Source organism: Mytilus californianus, unplaced genomic scaffold (assembly GCF_021869535.1).
Source record: "Mytilus californianus isolate M0D057914Y unplaced genomic scaffold, xbMytCali1.0.p SCAF_4, whole genome shotgun sequence".
Lineage (NCBI taxonomy): Eukaryota > Metazoa > Mollusca > Bivalvia > Mytilida > Mytilidae > Mytilus > Mytilus californianus.
The window spans coordinates 66,936,405-66,951,494 of record NW_026262690.1 but is presented as its reverse complement, the minus strand read 5'-3'; the positions used below and the strand labels follow the sequence as shown (position 1 = coordinate 66,951,494).

Genomic DNA, 15,090 nt, shown 5'->3' with positions numbered 1-15,090 from the left:
ACATGCATCACTGAAGAGACATTTATTGTCGAAATCCGGATATGGTGTACAAATTTTTGCACCTTATGTTTGCGGTATACCATCTTTTCCGCAAGTTTATTGTTTTCTGTTTGGTATATAATTAATAAATTAAGATCCATTTTTACATCTGGTGATCTGTGTATTTGGCAATCGCCATGGCAGTCAGCAGGGTTTAAGAACATCCGTTGTTCGACCTGCTAGTCAAATGCGTTTTGTTAAAATATACTTTTTCACTTTTTTGGTCTTTTGGAAAATGTTGTTTGTGCTGTATTTAGACCCCTCTACCAAGTAATTTGTTTTGCATGCACACGTATAAAAATTGCGGTTTTTATCCAACGCAATCATAGGTTTGAACGTTGTTTTCAATTTAGACTTGTTATATATTTTCGTTTGGGCTTGTATTATATTTGCCTTCGGGTTTTTATGATCCGTTCATCCTATTTTGACTCCTCAAAATTCAAGAGTCTATCCCAAATTGAGGTAAATTGTATGGCATTCCAAATACCGTTTCGATTCCTAACATCACTGAAGAGACATTAATTGTCGAAATCCGGATATGGTGTACAAAAACCTTTGCACCTTTTGTTTGCGGTATACCATCTTTTCCGCAAGTTTATTGTTTTCTGTTTAGTATTTAATTTATAATTAAGATCCATTTATTACATCGGTGATCCGTTTATTTGGCAATCGCCAATGGCAGTCAGCAGGGTTTAAGAACATTTGTTGTTCGACCTGTTAGTCAAATGCGTTTTGTTAAAATATACTTTTTCACTTTTTTGGTCTTTTGGAAAATGTTGTTTGTGCTGTATTTAGACCCCTCTAACAAGAAATTTGTTTTGCATGCACACGTATAAAAATTGCGGTTTTTATCCAACGCAATCATAGGTTTGAACATTGTTTTCAATTTAGACTTGTTTATATTTTTTCGTTTGGGCTTGTATTATATTTGCCTTCGGGTTTATATGATCCGTTCATCCTATTTTGACTCCTCAAAATTCAAGAGTCTATCCCAAATTAGAATCATGTGCAAAACAGTGTAGCCGAGACCATTGATTGGCGCGCTAAAATATCCCATTGACTGGGTCAGATTAGGTGAACGTTCGTCTGTAACGCCCACAACTCACGACGTATTTATTATAAACATTTAAACTGTGGGGTTGCCAAAGGGTCTCAGTATATATACGAACTACAGTGCACAGTATATTATATACATATTTTATTAGCGATCATTAAATGTACGAAGTCATCCATTACGTACTATGTAAATTGGGTCGATTAAAACAAAAGCTGAATATGTTTCTGTTGCCAAGGGTTTTTCACAAGTATAGTAGTTAGCAGAAAAGATCACCAAACTATACATTGTATACTGAACTGCGGCCAAGCTTAGCGAAAGGTCGTGCAACATAATCAGTCAAACAAACTTTATTAGATTAACTCGTTAAGGAACGATCGTTTTCATTGGTCAATTCAAACCTTCGACCTCACACCTGCGAAAATAGAACACGCGTACTATAAAGCTGAATGGACTGATCAGTATTCACGTAGCCGGTCAAGGTCGTTAAAAACTTCCATCGTCGTATTCACGTACATGATTGTGTTCTTGATTATCCCATGGCAATTCTAGCTTTTATACATGTGCATGTAAAATTTAAAACGCATGCCACACGTTACTTTGGCGGATAGTTCAACAATGTTATGCAAAGCTCTATTCTTACGGTATGAAATTAAAGGATAAATTTTCAACCAATTTAAATCGAAAACAGTACATTTATATGGTTCCTTATAAACTACGACATTTCTCACAAGTATTTATTTATTTTTTAGTTCCACACATGCAAAAATAAAATCTTCGCCGATGAAACATTTCAAACCTTTTTACACCAACATGCCTTCACTGAATTCATTTGAATTTCGTGGTGACCATGATAGTACATTGCATAGTACATCTATATTCACGTGCACACATGATACGATCTTTTGGGGACAATTTGCTCGTTTATGACACGTCATTTCTGAATGACCAAACGCTTAGCTACTTTATTTTCGTTTTATAGCATGAAAACAATAAAAGAGGAATGTGCAACCCATCATAAATTTGAAATGGATCAGTATTATGAGATCCTTATTATAAATAACTACGACATTGTCAGGATAATAACCTAGCGTCAATATGAAAGAAATTAAAGTGGTTCATACATTCATCCGTATAAAAGCGGCACATGTATTTTATTTTATCCTTATATTTTTCATAGTGCGGTACAAGTGCTGCATGCATAAAGAATATTACTTAACACAAATTATTAGTATAATATTTCGACCCCACTATTTGAAATTCACAAAATACTTATTGAATTATTTCGACCAAAAATCATTGTTTTTTACGTTCGTAGTAACGTAGTACATTCCATTGTCGGTCACCTGTGTCAATTCACGTGCACACTACAATTGTTGTTGTATTTAAAATCTTTCGGCCAATGAAATGAGACGTTACAAGATGTTTGTTTGTGATACGCCGGAATGTTATCAATGAATTATCAATCGCTAAACTTGATTGTACCTATTCAAAAACGTAAATGCAAATTTCACAAGGCTTGATCCAAATAGCCTTTTTACTGTCTAATAACTTGCAAGTACGAAAAAGACAGGAAAGAAGTATATTTTGTCTATATGTTTTGTGTTTGCACACTTTTTAAAGTTGATCATGCATTCGTTCTAAAATAAAATTTTGACCAGATAAAAGTTAAAAGATGACATAATTGGACAACCGCAATTGTTAAATCGCTTTGACGTCCGAAAAAAGATAATAATCAACACATCCATTGTAACTTTTAAAGCCAGTTAAATCCTTTTTTGCTGAAAGAACGTCCGATATCATAAAAATTCATTATCAAAACATAACAAAAACACAAGCAAAGGACGTTTAAGTATTCAATATAAATCAAAACACAAAGGTTATTCCTGATTAGTTTTTCGAATTATTTTATTTAGGCGTTGAGACCCTTTGGTGACCCCACAGTTTAAATGTCTATAATAAATACGTCGTGAGTTGTGGGCGTTACAGACGAACGATCACCTAATCTGACCCAGTCAATGGGAAATTTAGCGCGCCAATCAATGGTCTCGGCTACACTGTTTTGCACATGATTCTAAGGTAAATTGTATGGCTTTCCAAATACTGTTTCGATTCCTAACATCACTGAAGAGACATTAATTGTCGAAATCCGGATATGGTGTACAAAAACCTTTGCACCTTTTGTTTGCGGTATACCATCTTTTCCGCAAGTTTATTGTTTTCTGTTTAGTATTTAATTTATAATTAAGATCCATTTATTACATCGGTGATCCGTTTATTTGGCAATCGCCAATGGCAGTCAGCAGGGTTTAAGAACATTTGTTGTTCGACCTGTTAGTCAAATGCGTTTTGTTAAAATATACTTTTTCACTTTTTTGGTCTTTTGGAAAATGTTGTTTGTGCTGTATTTAGACCCCTCTACCAAGAAATTTGTTTTGCATGCACACGTATAAAAATTGCGGTTTTTATCCAACGCAATCATAGGTTTGAACGTTGTTTTCAATTTAGACTTGTATATATATATATATATATATTAAAATAACATTCTTCTTAAAACCAACAAAAAGTATCACATTCGTTTTTTTTTTTCGTGGTAACGGAATACTTTTTCTGCAAATTCATTCAAGGGTATACAATTCTTGATCTTTTCTCTGTTTCTTAATTCTGTGTATTTTCTAAATAATTTTTTTTAGAAATATGTTTTAAGTTCAGTGTGTCCTACTTTTTAATATATGATGTGTATATAACATCTCGAAGCATATCAGACAAAATATTATAGATAAAACAACATAAGCTCAGGATCAAGTTCAAGTTCAAGGCTTAAAAGTTGTAGAGAAACCTGTATTACCTGATGATAACTGATATCGGTATTACCTACAAACAACTGTAACTTAGAATAAACTTTTTTAAATCTCATATTTTTCAAACTTGTTTTATCCTTTGCCTTTAAATATCATAAACAGTTACTGTGACTTGACTGTTAGTGTTGCTCTCCACCAATTGCAATTTATTCAAAATTCTGACCAAATTGCAATTTGTTTTATAAAACCAAACTGTTCAACTGGTCAGAAATTTGAACAAACTGCTGTAGAGAACCACAGTCAAGTTGTGAAAGTGCAAGGTGATAAAATAAAGCATACTTACAATCCTATAAGAATTTAATTCCACATCAATGTTATTATGAAAAATCAGTCTAACAGTTTGTATAGAAATTTTATTGTTATTGTCATGCTAAAGGTGATGGGTAGTAATTTTGAATAAAAATGTCCAAACTAAGCTTTTATACAAGTTTTCTTTCGAAAAGTCTTCTATATTCATAAGAATTAGACATCATTTGAATTAAAACATCTTACATTCAGTAAAATATATGTGAAATTACAATACGTTGTTAATAAGTTTCCATGGGAGATAACCTAAAACACTATTCTTTTGAATGTAGAAGACTTTTCGAAAGAAAAATTGATTATCTCCCATGGAAACTTACTTAACACGTATTGTAATTTCACACATATTTTACTGAATATAGGGATGATCTGTGTTTTAACCGTTAATCCTCCAAAACACCCGTTACCGAGATATAGACATAATTAGGTAATACCATGAACACAGTAGGTATAGTGTCCGGCTGGGATCGTGTTTTTTCGAATAAAAATGATCAAAAATGTAAAAACAGAGAGACTTCCTTTTTTTGTAAGACGTGAAATAGATGTTTTAACTTAATATGCAATATCTTCCAAGGTAAGTTAGTATTGGTGATAAAAAGAAATCATCACCCCTACATTATTTTATGTTCTAAAAGTTTAATTTAGCTTTACAATGCTTTTATTCCAAAATATAGAATAAAGCTATTTTCATATAAGTACAAATGCAAATGTCAAAGGAAATGTATATTCGTAATCTATATATCCTTAGATATACAGACACTTTATAAACATTCTTGTCAGTGCATTGAGATGGACATTTTTAGATTAAATTAATTTTTGTATCTCCGTGTTTTTTCTAGAGCAGTCCGGTATCTTTGAGTGCGGTCTAGGTTTTGATCGAGTGATTAAACAAAATTTCAATGGCTTAAAATGTTATATGTCAGTGCGATTACGTTTAAAAAACAATGAAAAAGGTTCAAATAAAGTACTTTTCAAAACATTTAACCAGTTTGTTGATACTGTTGTACGTAATACGTACATTTGTAAAAGCATCATATATTTGTATATATTATTGTTTGCCACATCTTATAAATTGTATGGACACCGACATTGATATATTTGGATAGATCAAACATGTCCACGCCCATGTGAATATGGTGGAACTATCCAACAAGTCAACGCTCATGTACACATGTTGTTACGACCCAAACATACGTTTATCGATGTCGACTCAACCAAATGTGGATATCATATGGGTCTCTTGTGCAGAGTTGTCCCATTGGCATTCATACCACTTCTCCTTTTTATATCATACAATAAATATTCGTGTTGTAAACAATATCAATGTGAGCACAGACATATATATTTAAAGAAAAGACAATGTGTTATGAATGCCATTGAGATAACTATCTACAAGAGTTCAAATGACGAAAGATAAAAGTAGATATAGGTTACCGTACGGCCTTCAACAATTAGAAAACCTTATACCGTATAGTCAGCTCTAACAGACCCCAACATGAAAAAATTGAAACAATTAAAACGAGAAAACTAACGATCTAAGTTATACAATACAAAGTACGAAAAAAAAGCAATTATGACGGACATGAATCAACGAAAACCAATGAATTACAGGCTCTTGGCTTGGGACAGGCATGTTAAGATTGGGACGGGGTTAAATATGTTTGTAAGTCCTCAACCCTCCTTCTAACTTTCGACAGTGGTGTTACAAAATAAGAGCAAACTGTAAAAATCAGTTACAAATGTCTATACTTAATAGATCGGTACGAAGCACAAACAAAACCAACTAACATAAAAACAATAAATACAAAGTATCGATATAAGAGTACTCGCGGTTACTGAGAGCTAACTCAAAGACAATTACAACTAATAAATAAATCTTTTTTTCACAGACTAAAGTATCAAGCAGTACAATATTGGATTGAGACGTACGTACATTGTGTGTGTTAAGCGGGTATGTGTATTTTTTTAACGGAAAATACATCCTAGATATTTCATTTACTATTTGTCTTGATGATAATTTGTTTTATCGTTCTATGAATAAAAAACAAGAACAATATTCAAATGCTACTACTGTGGTGAGCAGTATGATCAAGCGTATGTTATACTTGGTCACACAGCAATAAAACACCATGGTAGCTTCTTTTCCATTAGTTAGCAGTGTTTAAAAAAAATTAGTTAAAAAAAAAACAAACGGATCTCTTTCTAGACATTACAATTACCACTGAATATCTACGGAACTCTGCAAAAGGTATATTGCATTTTACTGAATTTATAACTTCCAGGTTTCCCCGCTGTGATATATATAAATCATAAACTATTATTTACTGTAAACATATTGTAGCATGAAATGATATTGAAAAGATTGTGAGTCCCCTGTTCTCGGTTCTAAAGGCAGTTTTACAAAGAATCCAGTAATTTCTAATATATCTTAATACTGCTAGGTTATGATAAATTGTTTTCAGAACAAAAAATTATCATTAAATTGAAAAGGGTTAGATTCGATCAACATAGTAATGTTTTGTAAATAATTACGAATATATAATATTGCCCTTCACTAAATTACAGATACAAACTAGAAAAAGTTAGTTTTTAAGCCCAAGAATGCCTTCTTTCTTATTCACATTTTCTTTGAAAAACCCGGACCATTTATTTAAAAACCAGGACGTTTTACATGTTGCTCTCGAAAAAACTCGGACAATGTAAAACACTGAACTGTTAGTGAACTACAAGGAAAATATGCGTCGTTTGTGCTCAAAACATGTTTAGTATTCAGAATTAGAATATAGTAAAGTGCTCTCGACCAATGAAATTGTAGGATTTGGTGTTTCTTAATTGTGAATAATGAATGAAATCATGTTCTTAGTAAGGAATTATCCTATTTTGTTAGGCCTACTTACAGTTCAAAACAAATAGTTTCTATAAATGAGTTACAAATGCCCCGAAGCACATTTATCAGCTTGAAAGCATTTGTGATTGAAACTGACTAAAAGTTGAATTTTAGGATTTATCCCTCCCCAAGACAAGATACTTGTATCTACGTTCGCCATTCTTTTTAATGAAACAAAGTAATACCAACTCTTTCAATTTGTCTTTTAGTTTGGAATGGGGAATACTTGTGTAAAGTGTAGAAAAGTCAAATGTTTTAATACTATTGCAAGATGAGAGAGTCTTAGATTGTATGTACTCCTGAAAGATCTTTGGAATTTTTTAGTATCCACATCTGATTCACTCCACCTCTAGAATAGGCAGTTTCACAATAACTTTGGAGCCCGGCTTTGATTGCTGATAAAATAGATGTTAATAATTTAGAAAGAGGTTTCGTGGAGCACTTGGAAGACCCAGCAATATACCGTTGTTTGTAAGGACACTTATGTAGTTTAGGTATCCAATACAGTGATGGAAGATCCAGTTCTTCATCTTTGGTTGAAATTCCAAAGGAACATAGAACAGACCTATGATTATCCAGGATTTCCTCTTTGGTAAGTGTCGTGAGGGTATATGTTGAGCTTTCAAATGAATTGTCAATACCTAATTCATTTATCAAGCAGTTTATGTAATGATATTTACACACAAAAACGATGTTGTTTGGGACAAGTTATTCTTTCTTATAGTATGTTTTTTAATAAAATGCATAGGTATACATTTCTAGATATTTTCTTTGTTTATTTTCTCAATAGATTTTTTTTTAATATATCTTATGTTCAAAGTATTTAAATCTATGATGTGCAAATAACAACTCGACACATAACAGAAAAATTATTACAAATAGAATAATACAAGTGCACGCATTGAGATGTCTCGCTTGTTCATTAATCATAATTAAATTTGATGTTGAAAGTCTTTAAGATAGAATAAAGAATGGAAACGGGGAATGTGCCAAAGAGACAACTACCCGACGACAGAGCAGAAAATCCTAAGGCCACCAACAGTTCTCCAACACAGGGGGAAAATCTCGCACCTGGAGGCGGGATTCAGCTGGCCCAAAACAATAATGTATCGCTTAACCTTAATACTTTCAAGATCTATTGAAATAAGATCAAGGTCATTTGAACGCTGACTGACGGACATGTACCACTAACAATCATACATAAAGGCAACAGTAGTATACCGCTGTTCAAAAGTCATAAATCGATTGAGTGAAAACAAATCCGGCTTACAAACTAAAACCGAAGGAAACACATCAACAATACACCAAATATATTTGACCTACAGCTAAAAGTATTTGAGAAACAGACTTAATTACGAAAACTTAACATTGACCATTGAAGGATGAATATAACGTCAAGGTCCGATGAACCCCACAAGACGGACATGTGTACCTTATATTAACTCCTTACAGCAAATATAGTAGACCACAGACAGAAACACAACATTAAAATGTAACACACACAGAAACGAACTATAATGTAACAATGGCCATTTTCCTGACTTGGTACAGGACATTTTAAGAAAAAAATGGTGGGTTGAATCTGGTTTTGTGGCATGCCAAACCTCCCGCTTTTATGGCAACGTCAAACACAACACCAAAACGACAACATCACATGACAGGACCACAATACAAATAAATGGGAGAACATATAGGACAAAGCAACACACGAATAATAGCTAGCAGAAGGTACTAGGCTTAAAATTCAATACGCCAGACGTGCGTCTCGTCCACACAAGACCAACCAGTGACGCTCAGATAAAAAAAGTTTGAAAGCCAAAACAAGTACCTTGTATAAATCTACTAAATTAATTTTTTTCAAAGTTGCTTTATCATTGTCCTGTGGCTTCTGATGTTCAAAACGTTTTAAACGTTGCATTTCCCCTGAACTACTTATTTCCCCGAAAGGAATCAAAATGCATTGCCTTAAACCAAGCCACATGCATACTTAAAAACAAACGACAAAGTAAAATTGTAAAATATGTCTAAAACACGAAATTTATGTAATTTTCAGTATAGATATAAAACACAGACTTGCAGCAGATGTCTCAATTCAAACCCACATCCATATGTTGTTACGCTAGAAAAATGTTTAGTATTTCAATACATAATTACCTGCTTATGCCGTGTATACCACTGGCTCCTCGTTCTAAACATTTCGCCCTTAATTCTGTGATATGGTCAGCCATTTGTATAAAATTAGGAGATGTGATGTGATGTGATTACGGATGAAACAACTACCCAACAGAGTCCAAATAACGTTGATTTAAGCAACTATGGGTCACCTTACAGCTTTCAACAATGAGCAAACTACGGATAATCTGTGTTTTTAACCGGTTATTATAGGAATAACCCACATTTCCAAGAAACATACATATATAGGTAAATAGGTAAAGTGATTCCTTGAAATAAATGTTTATGATCAATAAAAATAGACCGGTTCGTTTCGAAGAAATGTCTTTTGATTTCGTGGCGTATTTTTGTCATTCTTTTGTTTAAAACGCGGTCTAGGTTAACACAGTTATTTTTATTATGAATTATCTGATACTAGTAGCTGTTTTTTGTTTTTGTGCGTATTATTGTTATCAGACTTCTATTTATGATGCGTAATTAACGACACCTTACAGACATAATGAAACTGAAAAACCGGCTATGGGTACTTTGCAGGATATATTGTAAAGGAATACTATATGTAGTGGGATGTCATAGATATCAAAATATAATTTCAAAAATATGATAATTAAGAATCATTCGGTTCTTATGGGTCAAGATTCTGTGCATTGAAAAAATAAGATATTTTTGATAAAATATAAACGGATTACATAACTATACAATTATTCATATGTGTATGCTTCTGGATAAGTTTTTCATTCGATAGCATTTATTACACAACGCAATTTAAATGTAAAAAGTCAGCATTGATTTCAAACTGTCATGTCTGAATACAACATGAAATATCATCCCGTTCGGTCCTTTCCGTAAAATATACCGATTGCTCTGAATAGTGAACTGATAAAAAAAGACATTAGGTTTCAACTCCCACAGGCAAAGTTGACCTTAGATCGATTTGATTATTTTGTTAGGTCCTATAGCTCTACAACTGGTTCGGTCCTTATACATCCTTGGCTTTCAAACATTCGGCATTGAGAGTTCCTGATCAAGTTAAATCCAGAAAAGCGCTTCGGACACATGAAATTTGTAAAGTTTAATTTTCATTTTGTATTGCACTTGGTCGATACCGCTGCTGGTGAAAAATCAGTCCCTGATGGTATCATCAGCTTAGTTGTCAGAACTACGATATACTGACATGATTTGTAACAAACTGTTCTAAAATTGTTCGTTTACAAATTTAGGTCTCAACTCTGAGGTTGACCTCAGATGGAGTTTGCTGTTTTTAGGTCCTTTTTGGTCATATAGCTCTTCAACTGATACGGTTCTTAGTTTAAACAATATTTATTCAAATAAACCAATACATAGTATATAATTCTGATACATGAAGCAATTAAATAGGAGGTATCATTGTTTTAGGTATAGACATAAAACCTCCGGTGTGCAGCAAATTTATCAATTCTAATTTTTATTATTATGTGTTGCTACGCTAGAAAAATGTTGAAAATTTAAATACTTAAGTACCTTGTTATGCCGTGTATACCACTGGCTCCTAAATATTATAAACATTTCGCCTTTAGTATTGTGAGTTGGACAGGCATTTTTTTGCATGAAACTACGGATGATTTGTGCTTTAAATGGTAATTGTACGAAACACCGTTACCGAGATATAGACATATATAGGTAATTTGTTTTCCTTTAAATAAATGACTATGAACAAAAGAAGTAGACGCTTCGTTCGAAACGACGAAATTTAAAGGGAATTTATATGAATAACCTATTCATTGAGACGTATTGTGACAAGTTATTCTTTTTTATAGTTTGTTCTTTTATAAAATGAATAGATATACATTTCTAGATATTTTCTCAATAAACTTTTCTTAGAAAAATATATCTTGTTTTCAGAATATTTGACATCTGTCCAGGAAGTTTACCTCCTTTAAATCTTAGATGTGCATATTACAATTCCACGCATTTAATTAGTATAAATAAAATAATACGAGTGTTAGCTTAATAGCTTTCTGTGTGGTTTTTGTTTTTCTCATTGTTGAAGGCAATCGAACCTGATGAAGGTATTCAAGAAACACATGTCGCGTGAATGCACACAAATCTCAATCTGGCTACATAAATTTCTTACAAATCCAGTTACTAAATGTGCCAATGAAATTGAAAAAGTGACTTGCATCGTTTAAAGTTATAGTTTCCCTTTTTGGTCCTATGTCTTTGTTCTTTGTCCGTTATTTGATCTATAGTTGTTAACATCTACGTCGTTTGATCTCTGGTGGATAGCTTTCTCATTGGTAATCATACCTCATCTCCTTATTGATATTTACCCAAAGCGATATTTTACAAGCATAAACATCTTTGTATAAGACATCATGTAGCAAAATATATGTTTAGGTCAGGTATTGGTTCATACCTAAATGTAAAAGACATGACCTTAAAATGGGGCTTTTATCGCAGTTCTGCATAAAATGCTTGAAGTTTAAAGCAGAAATGCAAATATTTAAGAGACAATCGAAGATATCTTTTAGACAAATATCGTCTAAGGATCTGAAGGATGTTATTTGATATTCATATTGTACTTTTATTTTCGATTTAAAGAAGACAAAACAAGACCTTTTCTCTGGTTGAAGCACTCTTTTTTGTTGGAGGTATCCCAACCGTTTTGCCATTTTTGGTGAAATTAAGAATGTAAGCATTAGTCATTTATATTTTTTTTTCTAAATTATAACATCCAAAAAATGAATAATAATTCTAAATAAACCTATTACAAAATCTATTATGTGAATTTAACACCTTGACGCATAGCAGACAAACTAGTGTAAAGAAAACAATATAAAATGAACATAACACTTCATAAATGAAGTGCTTTCTAAAAGCTGTGGTGTTTATAAGTTAAAGATAAAGTTAAAGGATCAGAAACGTTGGACAGAAATCAGTATAATTTGTTCATGGAGACATCAGATCTATGTCAAATGATACTAACAAGACATAAATGTATACTGATATCTCAATTAACCACATACAGCTGTTAACTAGTATGAATCTACTTAAATTTCTTTTTTTCAACGCCGCTTTATCCTTGTCCTTTGGATAATGAAATAACATGTTTAACTTTATAATACACGTGTTTCCCACTTGCTCCTCATTCTAAACATGTTGCCCTTCATTCCATTTTTTACATGCAACTACGAATAATCTATGTTTTTATGTCAAAAATTCTTTGAATTGCTCACGTTTAAAAGATACAGCCTTTCAAAGGTAAATTAGTTCCTTGAAATAAATATCTTTGATCAATAAAAATAGACCGGTTCGTCCGAAACGACGTAAAATTTAAAAGAATATATAAATTGCTTATTCATTTGGACTTATGAAGACAATAAATTCTTTATAATGTTTTGTTCTCTCTTCACAGTGGGGGTTTATTTTGAAGTCTATTCATAGCCATAATGGAACATGAAATAACAATGACAAATGTCATAATATCATAATTTAAAAAGTAAATGCAATAATATGGAGTACTAACTTAATCAGATGTTTATATAACTATATACATGTGATGGAGATTTCAAATAAGATGTATTAGTTTATTTTATATTGTCAGCTGCACTGAAAATGTTTTGCCATGGCAAGGAAGAATATGGATTTAGGGTGGACATACAAAAATAAAATATTTGATCTTGACCTTTTATTTGACCTAAAGGTCAAAGGTCAAGCTCATCATCCATGGTACGCGACACATTATATTGATGGGCTGTACTGATGTGTCTAATATCCAAAAGCACATAGCCAAGAAGAAAAAAGTTGTGTTCCGGATTCGAAAATGTAAAAGGTAATGTCATTTGACGGTCATGATGACATTAAACACACCGTCTTTATACACCTTCATGCAAAATATCATAAGCCAATGTCAAAAGATAAAAAAAGTTTTCAGGTTTAAAAAGACGTGAAAAAAAGTATAAGAAAATCACACATTTCAATTCCGTTGCCATAGCAATAGTGTAAAAGAGTCCAGTATAAAAATCACAGAATTTGTATCACATATGTTAATCTTTGCATAGATATAAGAAGATGTGGTATGAGTGCCAATGAGACAACTCTCCATCCAAGTCAAAATTTATAAAAGTTAACCAATATAGGTCAAAGTACGGTCTTCAACACGGAGCCTTGGCTCACTACGAACAGCAAGCTATAGAGAGCCCCAAAAATTACTAGTATAAAACCATTCAAACGGGAAAACCAACGGTCTAATCTATATAAAAAACGAGACACGAGAAACACTTATGAACCACATCAACAAACAACAACTACTGAACATCAAATTCCTGACTTAGGACAGGTGCAAACAATTGCAGCGGGTTTAAACGTTTTAATGGTACCAAACCTTCACCTTATCTGAAACAATAGTGTAACATCACAACATAGAAAGACACACTATAAAATATCTATTGAAATGGCTTAACTCAATCAAAAGACATATTAACACCAGTGAACATATATATTTAATACATTACAAAAATCGAGTACTTTAAAAGATTTCATGTCGTTTTGTTGATCTTTTCAACAAGTATCCAGAAAATGCAAAAAAATGTACTTTTATAACTGTCAGCCCCGAAATATAGGGATCCTCAAACTATTATATTTTGTCAAGTTTCGAAGGACGAATAATGCTTGTGGTAAAAACAATTCAAATACCAGCTGAACATAACCATATCTAGCATATTCAGAGTAACAGAAATGTGACATTTGAGTAGATTTTTTTTTAATTATTCTTTTTCCAGTACGTAGATGACGCTGCAAAGTCTAGCAAAATAGCATCAGATCAAATTTCTTGTTAGAATTTGGTTTTCTTTTGACTGTTCATAACATACATGCATAGGCAAAATTTCATTACATTTGTTTGACATGTCATGTGGACCCACTCATTTTTACTAGTTTTGCATGGTTCTATCAAGACTGAGTGTCAAAAACAAACTTTAAAGTACTAGTATCTATAACGCAAGAGTGTATGAAATGCAACTGTATTCAATTTTCAGTATAGATATAAAAAAAAACATTTCAATACTTTTACCTGCTTATGTCTTGTATACCATTGGGTCCTCGTTCTAAAATTTTGGCCCTTAATTCCATGAGAAGGTCAGCCATTTTAACATGTAACAACATATGACATGTATTTTAACCGGAAATTCTGCAAATTACTGAAATTTCAAAGATACAGGTGGCGCTCGATTGGCGAGTTCCAGACGACGATCGGAATCAACCGGATGTTCACCAAAAGATGACAAAACTGCAGTCTAAACGCGTTCCAAGTGCGCCGAAAATAATGTAGGTGTAAACAGAATTCAAAGTACAGATAAAAAAACTTTAGCATTCAGGGAAATGAAAGCTACAAATTGATAACCATTTCAATCAATGATTTGTATAGTCTTATTGTACAAATCCTTGGTTAAATATATATAAACAAGTCTAAATTGACAACAACGTTCAAACCTATGATTGCGTTGGATAAAAACCGCAATTTTTATACGTGTGCATGCTAAACAAATGTCTTGTTAGAGGTGTCTAAATACAACACAAACAACATTTTCCAAAAGACCAAAAAAGTGAAAAAGTATATTTTAACAAAACGCATTTGACTAACAGGTCGAACAACAAATGTTCTTAAACCCTGCTGACTGCCATTGGCGATTGCCAAATAAACGGATCACCGATGTAATAAATGGATCTTAATTATAAATTTAATACTAAACAGAAAACAATAAACTTACGGAAAAGATGTTATACCGCAAACAAAA

At 32.5% G+C, this 15,090-nt stretch overlaps 1 protein-coding gene across 4 annotated transcripts in view; it reads right to left on the bottom strand.

Moving 5' to 3' along the window:
- The window catches only part of LOC127738421 (calcyphosin-like protein), a 58,642-nt gene extending 44,133 nt beyond the window's left edge, over positions 1-14,509 (bottom strand). Inside the window, exon 1 of one of the 4 annotated variants that reach the window (XM_052249665.1) lies at positions 14,367-14,509. In XM_052249665.1, the coding sequence (XP_052105625.1) occupies positions 14,367-14,458 (92 nt within the window). In that variant the 5' untranslated portion in view covers positions 14,459-14,509. Of the gene's footprint in view, positions 1-9,298; positions 9,528-14,366 lie in introns of those variants that run through there. The other 3 variants (XM_052249667.1, XM_052249666.1, XM_052249668.1) reach the window with 3 other exon arrangements.
- Between the last annotated feature and the right edge of the window lie 581 nt (positions 14,510-15,090).